Below are 25,162 nucleotides of genomic sequence, written 5' to 3'. Positions count from 1 at the left end.
GTATAAAAGTAAGCTGAAATTAAGCCACCTATGTTCAGGGCAGAGTGGAAGACGCAGGAGAGAACTGGACTGAAAGAGGGAGGCGGAGTAGGAAGGTTAGACTGATTAACTGAACTGACTGCTGTCAGACTGCACTGCAACCATGGGAGTGACAGTAAGTTTGGACTGAGCTCGACAGTTTTGGATTGCTCAGGGTTGAATATTCTTCCCGCTTACTACACATTAGCTTACATCTCTGTTAAATTTCTTTTTTTTTTTTTGACTGCTTTATCAACTATGAAGAGACATTTTTCAAAATTATATAAACAATGACACATTTTACTTCATTATGTAAAATCTGAAAGGCAACTTTACAGCATGTTTCATGTTGTATCAGTTTTATTTAAAATCCTATTTTGTGACACTGTGAAAAGATACATTAATTTCTTTACAGCTTTAGAAACTTAAAACATATTCTAAAATTATCTATTTGAATTTGAATTTGCTGTTCTAATATTTAACAGCATATCAGTTAACAATATATTATTCTTTAATTGTTGACAATAATTAATAATTTAGTTTCATGCAACTTTCTGCTTTAAAATCACCTTCGGTTTTAGTCTTATTCAGAACTCCCTTTTGTGACACTTTGTTCATATCAGAAAATGAAAGATGACTACAAACTGGCAGCAACCGCAGACCACGAGGAGAAGAGGAACAAGAAGGGTAGAAAAAATAGGGATACGGAGGACCTGAAAAAAGAAGTTGACCTGGTGAGTACGTAAATTATGTGAAGCTACTCTGGGATAATCTTTCATGTAAGTGTTTGATTGGCCCAATTTAAGTATGCCAATATAGTATAAAGAGTTTATAACATGTGAAAATCCGTGTTCAAACACAAAAAGATTCTTATCTTAAAATGACTCTGTATGGAGCAATGTGTAAAGTGCAGATGCATTTTGTCCCCTGTGTCCTTCTGGAGGAATTTACAGGGATGTTTTTTAAGCCTCAAATGACATTTTCGTCTTTTTCTCTCCCACACTCTCCTTAGGATGATCACAAATTAAGCGTGGACGAAATTCACAGAAAATATGGAACCGACCTAGTCATGGTGAGGACTTCGAATATGTGTCTTTGTTTTTGTGAGTGTTTGAGATGGTAAGGACAGAGGCCAGGAAAGATCAGGTAGTCTTGAAAAACATCATGGTGTGCATGCAAATAATAGCATATAAAATGTTCAAGATCTCAGTTTCTCACCCACTATGAGCAGTATCTAGTTACGGAGTTCTGTTTTATTGGTCTAGTTTTACAAACCAAATTCTTCAAATTTGAACAAAATGAAAACTAAAAGACTTTTAATCCACACGAGCCACTATTTTTTTCACATCTCTTTTATAGGTAAGCATGTTAAACAACTAAAAAGCAATCAAATAATAATAAATTAATAATTTGCTATATGTTCTCCAGGCTTAATCTTTTTGAACTTTCTTGTTTTTTCAGTCACTTGTCGCCTTGACAGCTTTTGTGTGGCCTGTAGCAAACATCAAATTTAACATTAGCTCATTTTGTGCATAAAATTGTAAAATTACAGAGAAAATACCACTGCCTTGCCACTGCTGTGCCAAGTAAAAAAACGGCATTGGAAAGGCAAAATTAAGAGGGTGACAGGAACCAGTAAATATACTACAATATTACTAGGATGTAACTATACTGTACTACACATGTACAGACAAGTCTTTTGAACGTCTGGGATAACTGAGACACTGTTTTTAGGGTCTCTCCTCCTCCAGAGCAAAAGAGATCCTGGCCCGAGATGGCCCCAACGCCCTCACACCTCCTCCCACAACACCCGAATGGGTCAAGTTCTGCAAACAGGTAGGAGTCCAACATCCTCACCATGAAAACCACAAACCTGTGTTTTAACTCACACATTATAAATGCAAAAAAAAGTAAGTACAACCACCAAAGCTTAAATGTTATTTCCTCTGGTTTCCAGCTGTTTGGTGGTTTCTGCATGCTGCTGTGGATTGGTGCCTTCCTCTGCTTTGTGGCTTATAGTATCCAGGCTGCCTCAGAAGATGAACCTGCAAGTGATAACGTAAGCGAGTCTTTATCTAAATTGTTATTGTGACCATTAATTCAATTCAATTCAATTTTATTTATATAGCGCCAAATCACAACATAAGTCACCATTAAGGATCACCTAACTCTCTCGTGTCTCTTCATGTAGTTGTACCTAGGTATCGTCCTTTCTGTTGTGGTCATGATCACGGCTTGCTTCTCCTACTACCAAGAGGCCAAGAGCTCCAGGATTATGGATTCCTTTAAGAACATGGTCCCACAGGTGAGACACTGAAAGGAAAACTAATGTAAATTCAACATATTTACAGCTTATATGAATTAAGAAACTGCAGTATTTTTGCACAGTCTTAAGGGAAAAGTTCTGCACTGATGATACATTTTATCATCTGAAATTTTGGTGTTGGCATTAAATTCAAACCGGGTTAATCAAAAATTCCTAAAATCTTTGATTTCATAGCAAGCCCTGGTTATCCGTGACGGAGAGAAGAAAAGCATCAACACTGAGGAGGTGGTGCTTGGAGATTTAGTGGAGGTGAAAGGAGGAGACAGGATCCCTGCTGATCTGAGAATCATCTCTGCTCATGGCTGCAAGGTCTGTATCTCAAATACTCTTTATGCCAGCAAACATTTTTGTAGAGCATGTGTTTGATATCTACTATTATTTATTTATTTATTTAAATGAGAAGAAGACATGCTGTGATGTTTAGTTAGTTTTAGACATAATTTAGTTATGGCCGGCGACAGAGTCGAGCTCAGCCCTCAGTCCATTTAGATTAGCTAATCTTGTGCATGCAAGCTGATTGCTCAGCTGTTCAACATTTTTATGTATCCCACTTGTAAATCTGAGAAGTTACTAGCTATGTTGATTGGATGTGGTGGTCTTCATTCTAAGTAGCTTTTCTTTGATCATATCATAAACTGTTCCCATTTGTTTCTTAAGTTTATTTTTTATTTTTTTACAAAAATATTTAATTCTGTGTTTTCATGTCACTGATCTTCGTTTGATTTTGTTTGTTATCTCTCAGGTGGACAACTCCTCCCTGACGGGTGAATCAGAGCCCCAGACTCGTTCTCCAGAATTTTCCAATGAAAACCCACTGGAAACCAGGAACATTGCTTTCTTCTCCACCAACTGTGTAGAAGGTAGAGTATGAACAGCTTGTGGTTGACAATTTGAGTGTGGTTTTTATTTGATGAAACAGTAGTTTAGTGATGCTTGCTGGTAATCCACAAAATAAGAAGGATAACGAGGAAGAATGAAATCATCCATTGTTCTGTGGACTCAGTGTCTCTTCAATTTTCAGGCACAGCCAGAGGAATCGTCATTAACACTGGAGATAATACTATCATGGGCCGTATCGCCACCCTGGCTTCCAGTCTTGAAGCTGGAAAAACTCCCATTGCCATTGAGATCGAACATTTTATCCACATCATCACTGGAGTGGCCGTGTTCTTGGGTGTAACTTTCTTCATTCTCTCTGTCATCCTTGGATATAACTGGCTGGAGGGTATTATCTTCCTCATTGGTATCATTGTCGCCAATGTGCCAGAAGGTCTCTTGGCTACTGTCACTGTGAGTTTTGGTGTCAAATGACATTCTCTGCAGATAGCTTATGTCTTACTGTCTGCAGTTGTCATAGTTTTGAAAACTTATGTTTTGTCTGTAGGTGTGTCTGACTCTGACTGCTAAGCGTATGGCCAAGAAGAACTGCCTGGTGAAGAACTTGGAAGCTGTCGAGACTCTGGGGTCCACCTCCACCATCTGTTCTGACAAGACCGGCACCCTGACCCAGAACAGAATGACTGTGGCCCACATGTGGTTTGACAACCAGATCCATGAGGCTGACACCACTGAGAACCAGAGCGGTACCTCTTTTGACAGGAGCTCTGCCACCTGGGCTGCTCTGTCCAGAATTGCCGGACTCTGCAACCGTGCCGTTTTCCTGGCTGAGCAGAACAAAGTTCCTGTTTTGAAGGTGATAAACTTTCATTTCTTAAGGCTCTTGTGGTTGGCAAGTAAAAGCTTTGGTATTTTAATTAAGGCATAGGATGTAACTTATGAATCCATTTTACCAACTCTGTCTTTTTCTAAAAATCCACAGAGACATGTGGCTGGTGATGCATCAGAAGCTGCCTTGCTGAAGTGTATCGAGCTGTGCTGTGGATCTGTTAATGACATGAGAGAAAAATACCCCAAAATTGCTGAGATCCCCTTTAATTCCACAAACAAATACCAGGTAAATCATCCATACAGAGTGACAAATCTCAAAAATACATTGTACATACTATATATGCAGGAGGAACTGCAACCACGGTCATGCTTTGGTTTGTGAACTTCTGTTTCAAAGGTTTGTGTTTAAATCAAAAGTCCAGTAAGCCAATTTTCTCAAAAATACCTATACAGTCTGACTTCTTGTTGTTATCAGTGGAGTCATCCTTTGCTGGCAGGAGTACAGTTTAAGGCAATAAACCTTGACGGTATGTTGTTGTGGAAATGCACAGTAGTATACTTCTTTGAAGTCCAGTGCCTGGTTCACATATATACTTGGGACATTGCAATGCAAAGTCTCCATGAACAATTCTATGTGGTCACAAATAATCGGCAGGCACAGTGACATCTCCACCAATGCTTGCACTCACTGCTAGATATGGTGAAATTCAAGTCACACTCAAGATCACCCTTGCAAATGTAGAACGCCTAATGAGGGCCTAATTTTTGAGACCTGAAAACTTTGCGTTTAAATGAAGGCTTTCTGTTGCCCCACAGCTCTCCATCCATAAAAACAACACCCCTGGCGAAACCAAGCATTTGCTGGTGATGAAAGGAGCTCCAGAGAGGATTTTGGACCGCTGCTCCACCATTGTGATCCAGGGCAAAGAGCAGCCTCTGGACGCTCAGCTGAAAGATTCTTTTAATAGTGCCTATCTTGAGTTGGGAGGCCTTGGAGAGAGAGTTTTGGGTACAGTTTCACTTCTTTTTATATCAGCATTTATGAACTGTTTGTTTACTGGAGAAAATTTAATCTAACAAGTACTTTCTGTGTGTCTCTTTCAGGTTTCTGCCACTATAACCTCTCTGATGACCAGTTCCCAGAAGGCTTTGCTTTTGATGCTGATGATGTGAACTTCCCCACTGAAAACCTGTGCTTTATTGGCCTCATGTCCATGATTGACCCTCCTCGTGCTGCTGTGCCCGATGCTGTGAGTAAATGCAGGAGTGCTGGAATCAAGGTATGCTAACTTTTTTGAAACAACAGATTTTAAACTTTCTCTTTTTTCAAACTGTGGTCAAAACTTCAAATTAAATATTTTTCTTATCTTTTCTTTCTCAGGTCATCATGGTCACAGGTGACCATCCAATTACAGCCAAGGCTATTGCTAGAGGTGTGGGTATCATCTCAGAAGGCAATGAGACTGTTGAAGACATTGCTGCCCGCTTAAATATTCCAGTTTCAGAGGTCAACCCTAGGTTAGTTCTCTTATCAAGATTTATTTAGCTAGCTTTGAACATTTTGTGAGCATAAGAGGCAGCTGTTCAAATTAAATCAAGTTTGGCTAATGAAGGTTTTGACATCTGCAGAGCCTAAAAGGCTTTTACCATTAATTTGTGCAAGAAAAAATAATCTTGATATGGTTCTTAGCTACTGGCTTTCCTGTTTCTTCATCAGCAGTACAAGACTATACTATACTATAATCCTGAATCAGTAGTCATCTTCGTAACTCAAGTGCAAATAATACCTAATTAATGCAACACATGTGATTCATTATCTGCAATGGGAAGCCAACAAGTACAATATGTTGTAGATGTGGCTTTTTGCTGAATGTTCATCAATCATCAACTTTTGCTGAGGCTGATGTTATTTTGTTTCCCCCATCATTATCTTTTTCTAATATCCTTAACATAGTCTGTGCTTGGACACAGGATGTTGGATTACAGCTGCTGTTCGTTAATAGATGATTCTTATATAGTGCTTTCCTGCTCTACTTGAGTACTTGAAGTACTTTGTACAACATGCAACATTTATCCATTTATTCATGCACATTGACACACGAGCCAGCAACCTTCCAATTAGCGAATGAACCCCTCTACCTCCTGAGGCACACTACTGTCATCCAGTTGTCCCTCATTTATTGTGGGAGTTACGTTCTAAAAATAACCTGCGATAAGTGAAATCCGCGAAGTAGCCAAGTTTATTTTTTGCAATTATTATAAATGTTTTAAGGCTATAAAACCCCTCACTACACACTTTTTTCAGACAGGCATCAAGATTTTTACACTTTTCTCTCTTGTTTAAATACTCTCAAAGTTCAAACCTTGTAGAAAAATAAGTGCAGCATTATAGAATGAAACCGAAGGCACCCGCAGGTGATGATGCTTCGTCGACATTGTTGTGTTTGTTGGGGAGAAAACTTACAAACATACAGTGCAGCACTTCAGAGTCACACTGCAAGCGAAGATTTATGTAAATTTGACAAGTTGAACGCAATCTGTACTGTGCAGGAGACATTGCACGAGGTTGATTGAAAATGGTCTACAGCCAATCAGGACGCAGAACACAATGCGCATTAAAAAAAAAACAAAAAAAACAAAAACAAAAAACATGCAGAATTGCACAAAAAAAAAAAAAAATCAGCGAAACACCTCTGTACTAACACTGCTGCAATCTAATCTACAGGGAAGCTAAGGCCTGCGTCGTCCATGGTAGTGAGCTGAAAGAAATGACCCCAGAGCAGCTTGATGATGTGCTGAAGCACCACACTGAAATTGTATTTGCCAGGACCTCCCCTCAGCAGAAACTGATCATCGTGGAAGGATGCCAGAGACAGGTGAGCATCAGGGGTGGCGGGAGTGGGGATTCTCACACACACAGTTTCAACATTGTTTTGTTTAAAATGTATATAAAAAAATGCTTTCTTCCAGGGAGCCATTGTGGCCGTGACAGGTGATGGTGTGAACGACTCTCCAGCTCTGAAGAAAGCTGACATCGGTGTTGCCATGGGCATCGCTGGATCTGATGTCTCCAAGCAGGCTGCTGACATGATCCTGCTAGACGATAACTTTGCCTCCATTTTAACTGGAGTGGAAGAAGGTAACATCTATATCAAGACTTGGAAAAAAAGTAAAATTCCATAAAATACAAAGCTTCGCAGCAGCTGCTGAATTCCTTTTTCAGGCCGTCTGATCTTTGATAACTTGAAGAAGTCTATCGCCTACACTCTAACCAGTAAAATCCCCGAGATGTCGCCATTCCTCTTCTTCGTGCTTTTTGACATCCCTCTTGCCCTGGGAACTGTCACCATCCTCTGTATTGACCTGGGAACTGACATGGTGAGATTTTGCCTGATTCTGTTCAATTCAGTTTAATTCAATCTATATAGAACAAAATCACAACAGCAGCCACAAAAACAATGATTTTAGAAGGAAGAATCATCCACGCTGTTTTAGCTTTAGCACATTCTGTTAAACACGTTTAACTAATTGCTGTGTTATCTGGCCTCTTAGATAAATAAAGTTTGGTATTATCCGCATAGCAGTAAAAGTCAATGTAAAAGGGAAGCATGTATAATGTAAACAGAATTGGTCCTAGCAGGGAACCCTGTGGAACTCCATAATTAACCTTAGTGTGAGAGGAGGACTCTCCATCTTACATGAAGAAACTGTAGTCCATTGGATGGAAAGGATTCAAACTACTGTAGCACAGTACCTTTAATACCAGCAGTATCACTGAAGCTGTTTCTGTGGTGTAATGTGGTCTACACTGACTATTTAGAAGTACTAATTATTACGTTAACTCAGATAGATCAATCGTAGGGAGAGAGTCTAAATAAATATCAGTAGTATTAAAGCTTACTGTGAGTAATGATATGTTTGTGACATTGTTATTAAATGTTGTTTTTTAAATAGTTCAAATATTACTTATGAAGAAATTAATAAAGTTATTTATACTTAAGTAAGTTGGGTACAGTGCTGAAAAGAAAACTGCGATTTTTGCTGTTTTCCTTGATCAGAGATGGATAGGAAGATGTCCTGGGTTTTTCTTAGATCAACAATCTCTTTTTGCAGGCTAAAAGAAGATCTCTTTGTTAATGAGGGGGCATTTCCTCTCCAGCTTACTGAATCTGTTCTACACAGAAGCTCAAGCGGAAGATAATGCATTTATGGGTGGATAATTTGTTTTTTCTTTTTCTTTTCTTGTGCCATGACAGGTCCCTGCCATCTCCCTGGCCTATGAACAGGCTGAAAGTGACATCATGAAGAGGGAGCCTAGAAATGCCCAAACAGACAAGCTGGTGAATGAGAGACTCATCAGTATGGCCTATGGGCAAATTGGTAACACATCGTTCACTGTTTAACCTTTAGCTATATCAAATCTGTTTTTAATACTTTTGTGCTGGTTTAAGCCTTCCTCTACTGCCCCCTGCTGGATTTTGTTTATACTGCAGACACTAAAACACCTTTAATATATCATATCCAAAATGGGTACCGTCATTTGGTGAGGAAGTTATTGCTTATAGATTGAATGCAATCATTAATTTAAATGCATATTACTTTATTAAATTTAAAGATTTTTTGTTTGCAGGCATTAAAAACGGAATCCGTCAGTTTTTTTCAGGCAAATCTGATCATTATTTAATTTGTTAATAGGTTAAACGTGCGGCATTGTTTCAAACAATTAATGTGTTTAATTTTCATTCACCATGGATTTGCAGAGTATTACATTGACATGTCATATTTGCTACTGCTTTCTTTATGAAGAGACAGCCACAGTTGTTATTTATATTTGTCATTAGTAAAAGTTGAAACCCTGTCTGATAAGCATTCTTTGATGTTTTTGCTTCTTTTAGGTATGATGCAGGCCTTAGGTGGCTTTTTCACTTATTTTGTCATCCTGTCTGAGAATGGATTCCTCCCCAAAGATCTGGTGGGAATCAGAGTGTTCTGGGATAACAGATATCTAAATGACCTGGAAGACAGCTATGGACAGGAGTGGGTGAGTCACAGTAATGTTACTAACTTTACTCCAGACTGTGAGAATTGTAAAACGTGTGTGTTTCAGTAATTCAGTGTTAATTTAGCTTTTGTCCCCCAGACGTACGAGCGCAGAAAGATTGTCGAGTTTACCTGCCACACAGCTTTCTTCACAAGTATTGTGATCGTCCAGGTGGCCGATCTGCTCATCTGTAAAACCAGGACCAACTCCATTGTGAAACAAGGAATGAAGTATGTATGCACAGATATACATGAGATCTCCAATAACAACAGACTTTGGAACCGCCATTTTCCAAATAAACCGGCAAATAAGTCCAGTTTTAACGAGATTAGTCTCTGCTGTTTTATTGATTCTTACATTTATTTATTTCACAGGAACTACGTTCTCATCTTTGGCATCTTTGAGGAGATGGCTCTGGCTGCCTTCCTGTCATACTGCCCAGGCATGGACATTGCCATCAGAATGTACCCTATGAAGTGAGTAAAAACAATCTGATAGGTTTACACTATAATTTTCTACACTGTAATTATACAAATGAACCAAAACACTCAGCATTATTTGGCTACTTTAGAGAAATCGCTATATATTCATATTGCAAAGTTTTGCTATTTCACCCATGTTTTTGTGGCTGCCTAGTTTGCCATCTTCATTTATGCAAAGACGATCATGTCCTTGTATTTTGTTAAATGGAGTTTTAGCTTTGTTAATATAAAATAAAATATGTTTATTACTGTCATTTCCACTTTGTAGTAAAGCGCACAAGCTGCGATATGGGTTGCTCTCCTCTAAAAAGAAAAAAGTTAAGACACTTTTAGGCTCATCGGCTCAGAAATTCATACAATCTTGCCAAAGAATATCCAAGAGGACCATAAAACATTTGCATTAATTTGTTTACTTTTCCTGTGGGTGTTCTTTAAATGTTGTGCAGTATATCATAAGTTTTCTATGTGTGCATTATGACATTGAAAGGGATCATGTCCATATGGTCTCTTCTAGACGTGACCAGTAACAGGAATTTTAAGATCAATACTGACACAAATATTTGGTGATTTCAGAACTGACACTGGCCAATTTGTTTCTTTCAGACAGAACATATGAACAGCTTTCCCTGTTATTTGTTATATGTAGTTATATATGAGTCCTTGATGTGACAATGAGGTTTTAAAACAGTCTTTCTTTGTCGTGGATTGCTTGTTTATGCTCTGTCCAACTTTGTTCGGGTTAGCTGGGTTTTGTGTTTGTGGCGTTTCAAATATGTGTTGCCAACAGGGAAGTTGCAGAGTGCCCTCTGGTAGGCAAACTTGCAACATAAATGGTCATAAAATGACTGAAGGCTTTTTTCTCCCCATGTCTTCCTTACTTTTTTTTTTAATCAACTGTTATATATCCTGATACTGTTATTTAAGCTGATATATCGACCCCACTGATATATCAGTTGGTCTCTAGTCTGTTCTTACTGACCTGTAGCAGTGAGTACCTTCTGTTTTTAGATTTTTTAGATGCGTCGTTTTGCTTCCTCACCTCATAAATTCATTTTAACATCTGGTTGTCTACAGCATAATGTTCACCATCAAAGCTTTTCATGTGCTTTTACAGAACCTGACATAAGAATTTCCAAGATGTTGAGAAGCAAGCTTTTGTGTGGGTTTTTTTTTTTTGTCATTTGAAAATGAATCTTTGTCTGTCCATCCTTACCTTAGGCCAATGTGGTGGTTCTGTTCCGTTCCCTACTCCTTCCTCATCTTCATCTATGATGAAGTCAGAAAATATATCCTCAGACGCACCCCAGGAGGTAAGACCTTCCCAGCTCTTTGTTTTACTTTCTGACACACGTAGGACACATTTTTGCCTGTAAACTCTGCATTTTAAATATTAGTGTAGGGGAATGCAAAGGTCATACTTTTTTTACATTTTATCTAAAGGGTTTGAGAAACCACAAACTGAACATCAGAACAGCAAAAAGTATTAAGAGTGAAAGGTGAAAAATGTTGATTATTCCAAGAAATGAAAATAAACTGTGTCCTGATGATCAGACTTCAGTTCAGAATTGTACAGGATGTAAATCTAATAATATAAAACCCAAATACACAAACCTCTAGCTCTTCTAGGGTCATATGACTTCATCCCAGGGTGAATATTAATGGCCTCGCTCATGATATCCTCTCATAAGCAACCCTGAGACCAAACTGACACATCCTCACATGTCCCTGAAGGGTAGAGCTCCTAATAGCATCATCACCAAAATCATGGCTGCAGTTTATCTTCTTTATAATCCCCAGTCAAGTCAATTTTTTTACCCAATAACTGTCAGTAAACATAAGCAAAATAAAGTAAAGACAGATAAAAATTAGATAAGTTGGCCACTCTATAATTTTTATTAGAATTTTTCGTTGGATTTGTCTGTAAAAGACAAAAGGAAGTATCTAGACTCTCACATTTGTGGGTGTGCGAATGCACAAGTTGTGTAAAGCGCTTTGAGTGCTCAGAAGAGTAGAAAAGCGCTATATAAGAACCAGTCCATTTATCACATTTGACATGAAACATTACATTAATTGTGTCTCATTTGATTTCTAGGTTGGGTGGAGCTAGAGACATACTACTGAGCCAACATGACATAGGCTTGGAGGATGTGCGTTTTTCATTACCATCTTATGCAATCTTACATTATTAATATAAATATATATTTATCAGTGTGTGTCACAATAAAGAACGTCTGTTGTACACTGAGGCTGCCTGCATGTTAGTGTCTTTTGTAAACACTTTTCTCGTAGGTTTCTCTGTTTTGTTAGCAGTAAAAATACTGATTCAGGATGGGGGGGGGGGGGGGGATTTCCCTGAAGCTTCAGCAGATATAGGACCTGTGATTCATTTCCACCTCTCTACAGTCCTTAGTTTGGTACAAGCTATGTGTCACAAATAAAAAAGTAACATATTAGGACATTTTTCTAATAATTTGCTGAGAGGTTAGAGACCATTTTGTTCAAGAGCACAGAGTATTTTAATGGGCTTAGATTTTCCATTTTTCCCCCTCCCCTTCGCTCTTTGTTTCTTTGTACTTTTACAACTGCCACCAAAACCAGCACTACCACCACCTTTACTAAACATGGTTGAGTAGCTACAAAGAGTCATAAGTGTACTAGAAACACTTCCAACAACCCCCACAGGCCAGCCGGTGAGCCAAGCCTTCCTCCTCACTGCAGATTCCAAAGAACAGGAAGTGCACATGTTGATTTTGTGAGGAACATCAAAGTCCTTTGGTTAAAGGGCAATCGTTTTTTTTTTTTACATTTTATTAGAGAAGTTAAAGATATTGTTGTCTCTTCAAGGGTACAGTGTGTTCCAGGTACTCTGTGTTGCTCACTTATTCACTGAAACCATCTCAGTTAAACTTTATGACTTTGCTTTGATTTCTGCTGGCCGCAGAAGTGCTGAGCTGGGGCTTCCAGTTCCCAAACCTTTTGGTTCCTGATAGCATATCAGTGAAACCAATTAAATCATATTTGTAAATTGACTTTGCCCAGATTCTGAGTCACGGTAAAAAGAAAGCACACCCTCTTTTCTAAGGGTTTAAGGATCAGTACATAATAGAAAAATCTGGTCGTTATGAGGTTTTAAAGTTAGTTAAATACAACCTTCAATGAATAGCAAAGCCATAGCAAAGCATGAATAGTCCTTTTACATGATTGTTCAAAATTTAACTTATACACTGTGATCACCTGTTAGGTCTTCACCCAAAGTCAAGGTCACATTTGTCATTTTACAGACATTTTTCCATTTTCACAGCCAGACCTTCACGCACCCTGCCTAAATTCCACCAAATCCTTGCTCTTCATGTAGGAACATTACTGAATCCGAATTAGTTGTTAACATAAGGTTCTTAATAATTTAATGACTGGTATCCTGTTAGATGGTGATGATCATGATCTTCATGGTCATGATCATGGAGGGAGTGGTCCTACTGGTTGACTCCCACATTAGGAAGGCGTGGTTGGGGCTTTCCTTTCACCATTATGCTAACATCAGTGAAATGCTGGTGAATTCACATATTTCCATGCTTTTTATGTGTCAGGGTTACCACTGACCATCCTGAACTTTAACTTTGTCAAGTAGATTGCTTTTTACTGGATGTGACTCTTTAAAAGCCTCATTGATTTCTCAAAGGATTCTAATTGTCTTTATTTTCTGTAATACAGTAAGTCAAAAGCACATCACTCTACTGCTCAGCTTTACACATTTCAGAAACCTTGAAACTGCTATTGATTGTAAGCTGAATGAACTAGTACATCCTTGAAGTTTCAATAAAGCACTGGGAGTCAGATTTATCAGGTAGATGTGCAGTAATACAGAACAAAGGGTTGTTGCTGAAAAGAACAGTGCAGATCTGTGCACCAGGATTTTAACTGTATGCACAGAGTAATTCGAAGCACTAAAGCAGTTTTATTCCTCCACCACATTGGATCAGGTAGACAAGGTTTTACTCTTGTCTACCTGCCTGCCAGCTTCATATTCACCATCCTTTTTCTAATATATCCATTATCCCTCCTCTGCACATGTTCAAACCATGTCAGCCTTGCCTCACTTTATCTTCAAATCACTCAAGCTGAGCTTTTCCTCTGATGTTCTCATTTGTAATCCTGTCCCAATGAAAATCTAAGCATTTTCAGCTCTCCACTCCTGACTTCATCATGCAGTACCACAGTTCCTCCTTTGGCACCCTATCATATGTTTTCTATAGATCCACAAAGAAGCACAGTTGGAAAAAATCAGCTACATTCTTTGCCAGACATCCCCAAAGCTCCACAAGTATGTCATATGAACCCACTGCCACTCTTCAGTGTGTTCATAGCTGTCCATACTTCCTCCTTACTAATTCTCTGCTGCTCATCCTTTCCGGCATGATCTTTCTGTCCAGCCAATCGATATAGTGTTTTTGTTTTTCCTTAGTGACCAGCCTTGTGTATGAGTCACTGTAACTGTTTGCCTTTGGCACTTCTTTCTTTTTGCCATATGCCTAGCCTCCCACTACTCCTCCCCACTTTCTTCATCACACGAATGATTCCACTCTTTCTTTGCCAACATCTTTTGAATATTTTCCTCTCCTAATGGCATCACCATCTCCTCTTTACTCCATCCAGAGGATACAGTAAGTACCTTCTTGGCAGTTTCCCTCACCACTCCCCTTCTGCTTTCCCAGTCACTGGGTAAGTCTTTACATGTTACATGTTACTCTGTCACTGGTGACATCAGCTGAGATGAAGATCTCTGAGAGTTAAAGTCAGAACCAACTTCTTGCCTTTCCAACAGAAACATGGAACGAGTGGATGCCTGGCTGTTGGGGGCAGGATCCCAGGTAAGTAGAGCATTTTTGGGTCTGTCTACATCCATCATGATTCCCACTGTCAAACAGAGGGGCGGTGTCGTGTAGTTAAAAAACAGAATGGAAAAGTATAAAGTATGTAATCAGTGTGGCCAAAAGCAGTTATGTGATTTTACATGATCAAGTCTATGACCTAAAATTTCCAATGTGGAAAAGCAGCCCTACTGTACATTAATATTTTGCTTGCTGGAGTTTTAAAATATAAGCTATACAATCGTTATTCAATTTTAGCGCACTTGATGTCCTTCCTTCGAAGGAGAAACAGACAAAGTTTGTCCGTCTGTCTGTTTATTAGCAGTCTTTGGTCGACAGCTTTCATTTTCATTTTCAGTTCAAGCTTATTTAATTTGGGTGAACATGATATCAAGTTCACACAAATTGTGAAAAGCAGTAAAAACTTTACATTACCCACACATTTTTATGGATTGTGTTCAAAACTCAAACAATATATTAGGCCCTGAAGGACATGACTCCCTCGGTTGGCGAAACATTTGACCTTCACCATCATATAAGCACTGAAGTTCAAAGTTGACCTTGAAGAAACATTTCAAGACCAAATCAAGTAATATATGATATGAAAGGGCATGGCAAGAGCTATACAACACTTTTTTTCTGTATGATGCCTACAATGTCACAATGACACCATAATAGGCTGATATGTTGTAATAAACACATCATTAGGCATCAAAGTTTTAGTCTAACCCTTCCTCCTCCAGGGGAAGTCGTTCTGAGAGCAATTCAAACACACATTTACTTCTGCGTACCTTTATCTGATACCTCAATAATGCTCTTTGCTCCATCAGGCATCTCACAGAGGTCTCCATGGTCCTCTGACGCAACATCGTGAATAGTGAGTCTTCATTTGGGTCCTTTCTGCTCCATCCCATATTTACTGCTGGGCATCAGCCTCTGCTCTTCCAGGTACCAGGCGCCTGGGAGCGACTCATCAGGTACATCACACTCAAGCAACATCCCTCTCTTACTTTAAAGATACATTTTTTTTCTTTTTAAAATTTTAGAACATACTTTTTCATTTTAATTCTTCTCTGCTGTCAACCTATTTAAGTAGTTCTTCTAACTATAATGCATATTGTTTGTACATTAAGGACTGGCATGACAACTCAATGACAAATTTGACTCTTATGGAAGAGGCAGTTGACATAGTGCAGAATGAAAAGTATATGTTTATGTGACCATTATCAAAGGATTATGATGAAACACTTACCAATTAACCCTGGTTAACCAAGGTCTTTTCTGGGATTTCATGATGTTGTATTCTTAATCAGCATTGGTAGGACAGCAGTGGTTCCTGTTCATCTTTCAGTCATTTTCTATACTTAATTCCAATATTTAAGGTTGTCAGGAGCCTAAGGAAGGTAGATTCACACTACGTAAAGCACCACTTAAAACTAAGATAAACATGTTGTTGGTTTTCTTGAACACCACTGTTAAAAGGACTACTAGTATCATACTTGCTTACTTATCCTTGAAAGACAGAATTGCTAGACCTTCACTGTGGCAGTTCATAGCTTTGCAGGTGTAAACACCTTTGTCTGGTATACACGTCTAACACCATCTTCAGAGAGTTTCTTCTTCCCATTGTCCTTGCAGTGTTCACCATTTTGCACTGTGGTTTCCTATAAAGTCTCAATTTTCCTGCATATGTTGCATCACGCCATTGATCACTCACATCCTCGTGTTGTGGCTGGGTCTCTCCTTCGACTTTGAGATAGGTCTGGGTCACTCTGGTATGGTCAGCAAGTAACCTTTACCCTCCCCTGACAGCTTGTAAGGTCCCTCAGATAGCTATCCCACGGTGGCCCACTACAGGACATGGATAGCCTAAAACAGTGCCTCCCAACCACTGTGCATAGATGTGCTGTGAGAAATGATCAGGTGTGCCGTGAAAGATTATCTGGTTCCACCTTATTGGTACTCGAAGCGATTGGCGTGAGTAACGGACAGAACAGTTACATTGTCTTCCACTAGAGGGCAGTACAACTACCTGCTCTATTTGGTAGTTGAAGTTATATAACAGTCATGCTGTGAGACAACACAGTGCGTAATGTCAACAGGAAAATATTTGAAATGAAAAACTAGTCAATCTTACCTGGTTCCTGGAGAAAATTCTGACCCAGATAAGAGCCCTAGCATGAGTAGTGGTCAGAAGAAAGCAAAAAGGTATACTGAGCCAATTCTATACCTGGTGCACGGGGAAAATTTATCAATATGCTTTTTGTGACATTTTTGTTTGGTGGTGTGCCGTGTGATTTTTCTAATGTGAAATATGTGCCATGGCTCCAAAAGGTTGGGAAACAATGGCCTAAAACATGAGGTGTACCACCAAAACATCCATGATGATGTCACCCTTTGTTTAGGTTTTATTTATTCTAGCTTAATCTGAGACACTTTAAAGAAATGCTTATTGTAGTAGATAATCAGTTCAGACAAAATAAATACAGACTATAGCTCGGAAACCCAAAAACAATAACAATAAACAGGATTAAATGGTTTTGTGAGCAAACACTCGGTTGTCTCACAGATGGCGCTGTAGCTCAGTGAAGCGTGTGTTTATAAAGCAGTCTGTTCCAAAAACAACATACACCATTCATTATCTGAAGCTTTATGTTCTTTTGTAGTTTAGCAGCCGCTCGTTTCTCTTTCATGGCTCATTTGTTTCGTCAGTCCTGTCACCACCTTTCTTTTTGCATTAGGAATTTCAGCCATCTGTGCTCTGTGACACATCACTTAGAAATCATCCGAAGACCATAAGTCATGAGTAGAAAATTTAAATGATGAGTAAAGTCATAAGAGAGACGTATCCACTTTGAGTGTTTTGTGGGCACATGACAGGAAAAGATCCACCTACTTAAAGCTAAAGAAATTAGCTCAGTGTAAAAGTCAACAGAGAATAGCTTATTTCTAATTGCACGCATTACATTTTAGAGGATAAAATGCTTTTGCAGCTGCTGTCCACTCCACCTCTGCTGCACCGAGACTCAGTTTATGGGCATACAGATTACTCTGTGGGCTCACCTTTCTGATACTCAGGTGACGCTAGCTGCTGTAGGAAAGAGGAGAAGGCCTCACATTTGTCTGTTGTGTTTTGTTTTGCTTGTGGAAGGGAGGCTGTGCACAGCTCTGGTATGCTTAACATAACTACAGAGTGCAGAGACAGTGTTTTAGACGAGAGCAATAAGTGTCACCTAGAGGAGGAGTGATCCAGACAGCACTTTCTCAATAACACTGCATTACCTAGTCTCACCATCAGGCTGGTGGGACTGAAAATAAAATTATATCACATGACTTTAATCCGTCACATTCATGTACCTTATAGTCAGTCTATATAAACAATGCACAGAGCTTTCCTTTAACAGAGCAGCAGAGGAACAGGAAGATCATCTGTGTGTATATAAGATCAGCCCTGTGGGACACTGCAAGCTTTCCTCTCTGTTTCATTACATGTTTTTTTGCTTTAATAATAGCTTCTAGAAAAGTCCTTGTAATGTAATAGTGTTGTTGGATCTGTGGATCATCACTACTTATTTTCACAGGCAGAGCTAGGAGGTTGAAGAGAAGGTGACTTGAAGTTTTGTGGGGGTTTTTATTTCTTCCTCTGTTTGTATGGTCATGTGACCTTGTGATGTCAGCACAGCATACATATTCTGATGTGACCTAAAACCCTTGCAGGGTCAAAGTTAATCAAGCATGAATTCACAGAGCAGGAGTTACAGAATTACAGAAGGTCCAAAGGCATAAAAAGCATATAAGAGATTTACTTGTTTTTCCAGTACTGTCCATCAGATGAGGCTAAAGAGTTATTTTAAAAAATGAACTGTGGCCCTGACGTGAGTTTAAGGTTAAAAACAGCCATGCAGAAAATCAACATATTTAAGCCACACAGCTGTCACCTTTGACCTCCCTGAGCAGAACCATAGTAGAATTAGTATCACAAAGTGGCAAAGCATCTCATTGCATCAAAATAAAATCCTCTATTAACAACATATTTCATTTCATTTCATTTATTTGTTTCAAACATGGTTCAACAGTATTCATTTCCTACATACAAATCCCCCTAGTCCACATTTAGATATACATTTTCTAAAATAATAATAATCATAATAGTAATAAAATTGCCCATTTTTTAAATTATTAATTTAATAAAATTCTAAATGATCTAAAATAAAGATGATCTTTTAGGAAAAGTCTTGTTTTACCAACACTGCACTAAAAAGAAGCATCGCTCAGTTTACAGTTTCCAATCACTGTCTCATTGCTGTAACTTGTGTCGCTGAAGTCTTATTAAGAGGGGTGATGTTATTGGAAATCTGTGAAAACATTGTGGTCCCAGGATGAAACATTTATGGCCCCAGAGACCAGAGGGAGCGTGCTCAGACGCAAGTACAGGCCCGAGGACGGATCCTCATCCTTCTAATTTTGAACCTGCTGTGAAAAAGAAGAGCAAACACATACTGAGAACGACTGAACTAATATAGAGACACGCAGAGCCAAAAGAAAGATCAAACATCTTTGTCAGGTGACCCCTGACATTTTGGCTCCTCCCTCTTCTCCATGCAACCAGTAAGCATGTTGGGAAAACCAACAAAGGATTCTGGGAAAGACAGTTGGGAGACTTTTCCCCCCCTTTTTTTCAATATAAACAACATCTGTGTATGTGTATGAGACAAAGAGAGGATTACATGTTTTTGAGCACTAGTTTTTATTGTTATTATTATTTGATTTTTTTTTCTCCTGAGAATAATTTTAGCTCTGATTCAACATTGTCCCAGATTGTGGCGCACGTCATGGCACTGAAATCGTTTTTATGCTGGGAAAAGAAGCTTTTCTGAAATGATTGATTTGGAAATGTAGTTTTCTTGTTTGGTGTTCCTGACAGTGTCCTTGGGGTAGAGCACTTACACTTGGCTGAGTTACACACATGCTCAGTGAAATCAAGCAATCGAGAGACTGATAGTGTGAATGCAATAAAATAATTGGTTTATTGGTTTATTCACTGGAGGCAAAAGTTATGAAAAAGGCTGGAGACAGCACTGGAGCTATTATTTATTTATTTTGGAAAATGATCCTTTATCCTGAGAATTTAGAAAGATTAATGCCTTTCTCATGTGAAAATCAGGATAATATTTGGGCATTAAGACTGGAGGCTGGTGAAAACAAGTAGTCAAAAGCACATAGTGCCTGTCCAAAAAACCCCTTACAGCATGCAACTACCCTGCAAACGTTATTACTGGACTCAGAAACATTATCTCCTCTACCCTGTTTAGTTTTTGGCTAGGAGGAACTAATCATCTGGTGTCATACTATGTTCATTTTAATTACCCAGAATACTCCAAAAAGTTTGTGCCTCAGTGTTCAACACACATACAGCCACTGAGAGTGGATTTAAGAAAGCAAACCAGCTCAAAGCCATTATAAACCAGGACATTTGCACAGGTAGAGGACAGTCCTATGAAAGAGTCAAATGCACTTGGAGGTAATGTCTGTATGCAGATATTATTTTATTAGAACAAGAGTTAGTGCAGTTCTAATTAAGTTGAAAGTCAATATTTGGTGTAAGTAGTCTTCAGGAATAGTTCTCCAGGCTTCTTGAAGGACATTCAAAGCTCTTCTTTGGATGTTTCTGCCTTTTGTTCTGTTCTCTGTCAACATGATCCCACACTGCTTCAATAATGTTGATGTCCGGGCTCTGGGGAGGCCAATCCATGACTGATATGGTAAATGGCCTGCATTTGTATAGCGCTTTTCTAGTCCATAGGACCCCAAAGCGACACTGACAGAGGCGAGGCTGCCGGACACAGGCGCCACCGGGCCCTCTGACCACCACCAGTAGGCAAACATGGGGTTAGTATCTTGCCCAAGGATATTTGGCATGCAGCCAGGATGCAGCCTGGGATCGAACCACTGACCTTCTGATTAGTGGCTGACCTGCTCTGCCACCTGAGTTACAGCCACACACAGTGCTCCACTGTGTGTGTTTTTCTATCCAGGTATGATTTTACTGCATTGGCAGTGTGCTTGGGATCAATAACATGATGAAAAATAAAGCTGTTACCAATCAGGTGCTTTCCAGTTAGTATTACATGGTGCATCATAATCCGATGGTACTTTTTCTGCATTTAGAAATCTATCAGTTTTAACAAGGTCTGCAACACTGACTGGAATACAGATCAAACCATGATGGAGCCTCCTCCGTGTTCCAGTTATTGAACAGTCTGTCCAGCTTCTACCTCTAACCAACTCCGGGGCGATCGTGGCTCAAGAATTGGCAGTTTGTCCTGTAATCGGAAAGTTGCCGATTCGAGCCCCGGCTCAGACAGTCTCGGTCGTTGTGTCCTTGGGCAAGACACTTCACCTACTGGTGATGGCCAGAGGGGTCGATGGCGAGATATGGCAGCCTTGCTTCTGTCATTCTGCCCCAGGGCAGCTGTGGCTACAACTGTAGCTGCCTCCACCAGTGTGTGAGAGTGAATGAATAGCGCTATATAAATGCAATCCATTATTATTAACCAGCGCTTCTCACATTCCTGTCCACAAACCTGAGCATCAAGCAGAATTTTCCTTTCCTACGTTTTGGCCTGCAGTGGTTAAGTTTGTCTTAAAAGTAAAAGATCATCTTGTTATATTATTACATTTTCCTGAGTCTGATTTGTAGAGGAGTTGTGTTTGAAAATCCCGTTTGTTGTCTTGTTTACATTTAATCAAAAAGGACTCTTGAGAGTTCATATCTCACAGCTACATCATAGGCGTAACTCTGAAGTGCAGGTAAACTCAGACTTGTATTTTGTGTTCTGCTTCATAGAGCTGGTACAGTCCAATCCTGGATTTGGCTCCGTATTGTGTTTACTTTAATAATGATGGTCAGATGTTGCATCGGATACATATTACATTACTTTTTGGGATCAGAAGCAGATGTGGAGAACATTCACACAATCCCTGCTTAAGGCAGAAAAGTACAGCACTGTGCTCTCTTCCCACCTTGCAAACTGTGTGGATGAGCCAGTTTTCAAGTTTGCAGTATTCACTCACCGGCCAATTTGTTAGGTACACCTCGCTAATGCTGGGTTAAACCTCCTAAAGTCTTCAGAGGTCTCTTAATTTGTCATGTCACAGATTCAACAAGGTGCTGGACGCACTCCTCTGAGATTTTTATCCATGTTGACATGACATTATCACACAGTTGATGCAGATTTGATATGAATCTCCTGTTCCACCCAATCTCCTGTTTCTGTTCCTCCCAAAGGTGCTTTATTGGATTGAGATCTGGTGACTGTGGAGGTCATTTGAGTTCAGTGAACTCATTGTCATGTTTTAGAAACCAGTTTGAGATGACTGAGATGGTACATTGTGGTCATAAAGGGACGGACACGGTCAGCAACTAAACTCAGTTAGGTTCAGCTGCTGCCAAGGACTAGAAGTGTGCCAAGAAAAACATATTTTTTAAATGTTTTTTTTTTCCAGTTCATTAGCTCTAAAAAAGAGCATTTGGGTTATTAAAATCTCCAGAGTAAAAGTGGAATAAATGTAGTCAAGTTTATATAATTTCTAATCTTTTTAGAAGTGAATCTGAGTGCACATTTGGCATAACCAGTAAAATTTAGTTAAAAGGATTTTCCAAATTTTGCTGACTTTCCAAAATAAGGTTTACAGCTTGTAGCAGATATTTGGAATATATATATCTAGCTTCATTAATGGGTCCATCCATGGTGCCATCACCGTGATCAGTGTTTCTGACTCTCCCCACTGGTGCACTGAAACAAATAACATTATGCAAACAGTAAGAAGAAAGAAAATGTTCATCCATCCATCCATCCATTTTCATCCGCTTTGTCCGGGGCCGGGTCGCGGGGGCAGCAGCCTAAGCAAAGAGGCCCAGACCTCCCTCTCCCCAGCCACCTCCTCCAGCTTATCCGGGGGAACACCAAGGCGTTCCCAGGCCAGCCGAGAGATATAATCTCTCCAGCGTGTCCTGGGTCTGCCCCGGGGCCTCCTCCCGGTGGGACATGCCTGGAACACCTCACCCAGGAGGCGCCCAGGGGGCATCCTTGTCAGATGCCCGAACCACCTCAGCTGGCTCCTTTCGATGTGGAGCAGCAGCTGCTCTACTCTGAGCCCCTGTTGAAAGAAAAGAAAATGTTCAGTGTCTTTATATTCAATATTTATATTATAAAATTATTTAGATTTATATGCATCTCTTTGGTTTGCATCATTGTAGTAATCCTCTCTTCCATCCGTATGTTGCAGTACATTTTACACTCATGACAGTCTGCTGATGTTGGGTTTTTCACTTCTGAGGGTAATGTGAGGTGTTACTTGTAGAAGTCAGCCACCCTGAGTGCAGCAGAGTGATTTTACTGGAGTCAAATAATGTACAAAAAATGACTTTAAGGGCAGATGTGGATGCAAATTTCATATGATGACCCATATGATGACATGTGATGACACACACATCCAAGATGACTCTTGGATGTTATGACAGATGTGAGAGGAGCAGTACATGCCGTCGCACCTCTAGGTTGCAGGCAGCCATCTGCTACAGTATATTATAGAACCTAAAAAAGGAAAAGCTAAAGCTACCCGGATGTCAGAGCCAGCTATAAACCACTGGCCTTGGTATGAGCAACATATCAAAGCAGTTTGGAGACAAAGGGATGGATGTTATCAAATGAACTTATCCAAATAGATGAAAAGGACTTAACTTTATATTGTAAGTTATATGTTTTTTATTTATTGCAGTTTTGGGGAAGTTAAACTGATTCCTTGCATTATGAAAAAAAAAATTTATATTGAAGAAAAGCAAAGTTTTTGTTTGTATATGCTGTCCACTGAAGCTCTTACAAACAAAATCTAAATCAACAAAAATGACTTCCAATTATTGCTAATCAATAATAATTTATCTTGTTTTTCTGTTTAATGAGCAGTGGCAATTCATCTGTGGGCAAAAGACATATCACCAGCAAGTGGAAGAGGTCAGTAGAGGGAGCAGAAAGCGTCGCAGTTAGGATCCTCTCACACCTAATTATTAATGTATTTTTTTTTACTTTGTTTGGCATCAGATTAGTACAGTGGCACAGTGAAGCAAAACACTACAACAAACAAAAAGTAGCAAAACAGGAAAAACAAAAAAAGGGTGTTTTTTCTCTGTAGAAATATTATATGACATTTTTTTGTATTTGCTGAATAGACAGATCTCCCGAATTTTAGTACATCTGTTACACCTATTGATGACACGAGCGTGTACAAAACTTTGGTAGTGTAACTAAATTTTCTGGTTCCAGTGGTGTGAAAAAAACATTTCACTCCACTCTAAATTAAAACACACACATACACAAACTTGTTTAGATGGAAGAAGCTTCTCAGTTTGATAGGCTGACAGTCAGACACACTGATATAGATGAGGGTTATTTAAAGCACACATCCTGATGCTTGAGCTACAGTTACCATGACAACCTGTTTGTGTGAGCATGTGTATGCACGAGTCCTCCACATGAACCCTGCTAACTTACTTTCTTTTCTGAAAAGGATGCTGATCAGACTAAAAACTGCTTCTTGGGTCTCACTAATTCACTTGTTGCTGTTCTGCTGCTCTCATTAGGAAAAATAGACACAGGACAAGCTTTCTACTATTAACCTTTTCTTGTTTGTGAACTTTGTTTAATGAACTTTTGCCGGCTTGTGTTGATGCCCCACACTGAGAATATCTTGCAGTGGGGTTAGTCTAGCCATTCATAAATGTTCGCTATTGTTTTAGTGTGGAAGGGGACATTCTGGCGACCATGCATAACTTTAACTAAAGGTTTCTATTTAGTTATGAATGGCTATAAATTTAAACATTTGCTATGTGGATTGTTTACTCTGCAACAGACGAGCAACCTTTCCAAGGTTAACCCCACCTTTCACCCTGTGGTAGCTGCTATAGGCTCCAGCCCCCCCACAACCCTGTATTTGGATAAGAAGAAGGAGGGATTGGATGGATGGCGTTAAGAGACTTTTTTAGGTCATTGTTGGTGCATGGTGGTGCTGTGGTGGTTCTCCATATTCTCCTCATGCCTTTGTGGCTTCTCTCTGGCTTCCTCCCACATTCCAAAGACTTGGGTTAGGTTAACTGCTGATTTTAAATTGGTTGTAGGTTTGAGCATGAATCTGGCTTTCTGTGTTAGTCCTGTGACAGACTGGTGACATGCCTCTCTTGCCCTGTGAGACACCCACAACACTAAAAATATACAAGTTTGTCTAGTATGATCACCTGTCAGTCACATGAGCGTGTTTCACTCAAACCTGTAGAGAAAGTCATGTACTTCACATAGCTGCACATCCTCTACACCAGGGGTCCCCAATCCCAGTCCACGAGGGCCGGTGTCCCTGCAGGTTTTTGATCTCATCCTGGATCAACACACCTGAATCACATGATTAGTTCATTACCAAGCCTCTGGAGAACTTCAAGACATGTTGAGGAGGTAATTTACCCATTTAAATCAGCTGCAATGGATGAAGGACACATCTAAAACCTGCAGGGACACCGGCCCTCGTGGACTGGGATTGGGGACCCCTGCTCTACACCTTTGTACACTTTTGATGTTGTACATTCAGGAAACGTACAATGGCCTCTTTTACACTTGTACCTACTTAGCTCAACTCGACTCGATTGTACTTAACCCTTTTTTTAATTCGGTTTCAACAGTTTTCCACTACAATTGAGTACCATCTCACCGTC

The 25,162-nt window shown here is 39.6% G+C and overlaps 2 protein-coding genes across 2 annotated transcripts in view; both read left to right on the top strand.

Moving 5' to 3' along the window:
* The first annotated feature begins 26 nt into the window (after window positions 1-26).
* Window positions 27-11,781, top strand: LOC102215795 (sodium/potassium-transporting ATPase subunit alpha-1-like). The gene is made up of 23 exons (XM_005749455.2): window positions 27-154; window positions 642-752; window positions 1,031-1,090; window positions 1,753-1,854; window positions 1,976-2,077; window positions 2,210-2,323; window positions 2,519-2,653; window positions 3,087-3,204; window positions 3,366-3,634; window positions 3,729-4,037; window positions 4,164-4,298; window positions 4,829-5,021; window positions 5,117-5,292; window positions 5,394-5,530; window positions 6,738-6,888; window positions 6,983-7,151; window positions 7,236-7,390; window positions 8,269-8,392; window positions 8,908-9,053; window positions 9,153-9,283; window positions 9,428-9,529; window positions 10,754-10,845; window positions 11,628-11,781. Exons 1-23 carry the CDS (start codon window positions 143-145, stop codon window positions 11,654-11,656), a joined length of 3,072 nt encoding a protein of 1,023 aa, XP_005749512.1. The 5' UTR covers window positions 27-142; the 3' UTR covers window positions 11,657-11,781.
* Window positions 11,782-15,297: 3,516 nt separating this feature from the next.
* LOC102215134 (sodium/potassium-transporting ATPase subunit alpha-1-like) overlaps window positions 15,298-25,162 on the top strand; it is a 61,072-nt gene continuing 51,207 nt past the window's right edge. Inside the window, exon 1 of the mRNA XM_005749454.1 lies at window positions 15,298-15,380. The gene's annotated coding sequence lies outside the window, so the exon portion shown is untranslated. The remainder of the gene's footprint in view (window positions 15,381-25,162) is intronic.

Source organism: Pundamilia nyererei, unplaced genomic scaffold, assembly GCF_000239375.1.
Source record: "Pundamilia nyererei isolate P.nyererei 1_Seehausen unplaced genomic scaffold, PunNye1.0 scaffold00245, whole genome shotgun sequence".
Taxonomy (NCBI): Eukaryota; Metazoa; Chordata; class Actinopteri; order Cichliformes; family Cichlidae; genus Pundamilia; species Pundamilia nyererei.
Note: the sequence above shows the minus strand (reverse complement) of the source record. Positions and strands in the feature narration are given on the sequence as shown.

Bases quoted from the DNA above. Each gene is read 5' to 3' on its own strand.
- LOC102215795 (XM_005749455.2), top strand. The intron at 3,635-3,728 runs GTGAGTTTTGGT...TTTTGTCTGTAG, and splicing joins GTCTCTTGGCTACTGTCACT to GTGTGTCTGACTCTGACTGC. The intron at 7,152-7,235 runs GTAACATCTATA...TTCCTTTTTCAG, and splicing joins TTTAACTGGAGTGGAAGAAG to GCCGTCTGATCTTTGATAAC.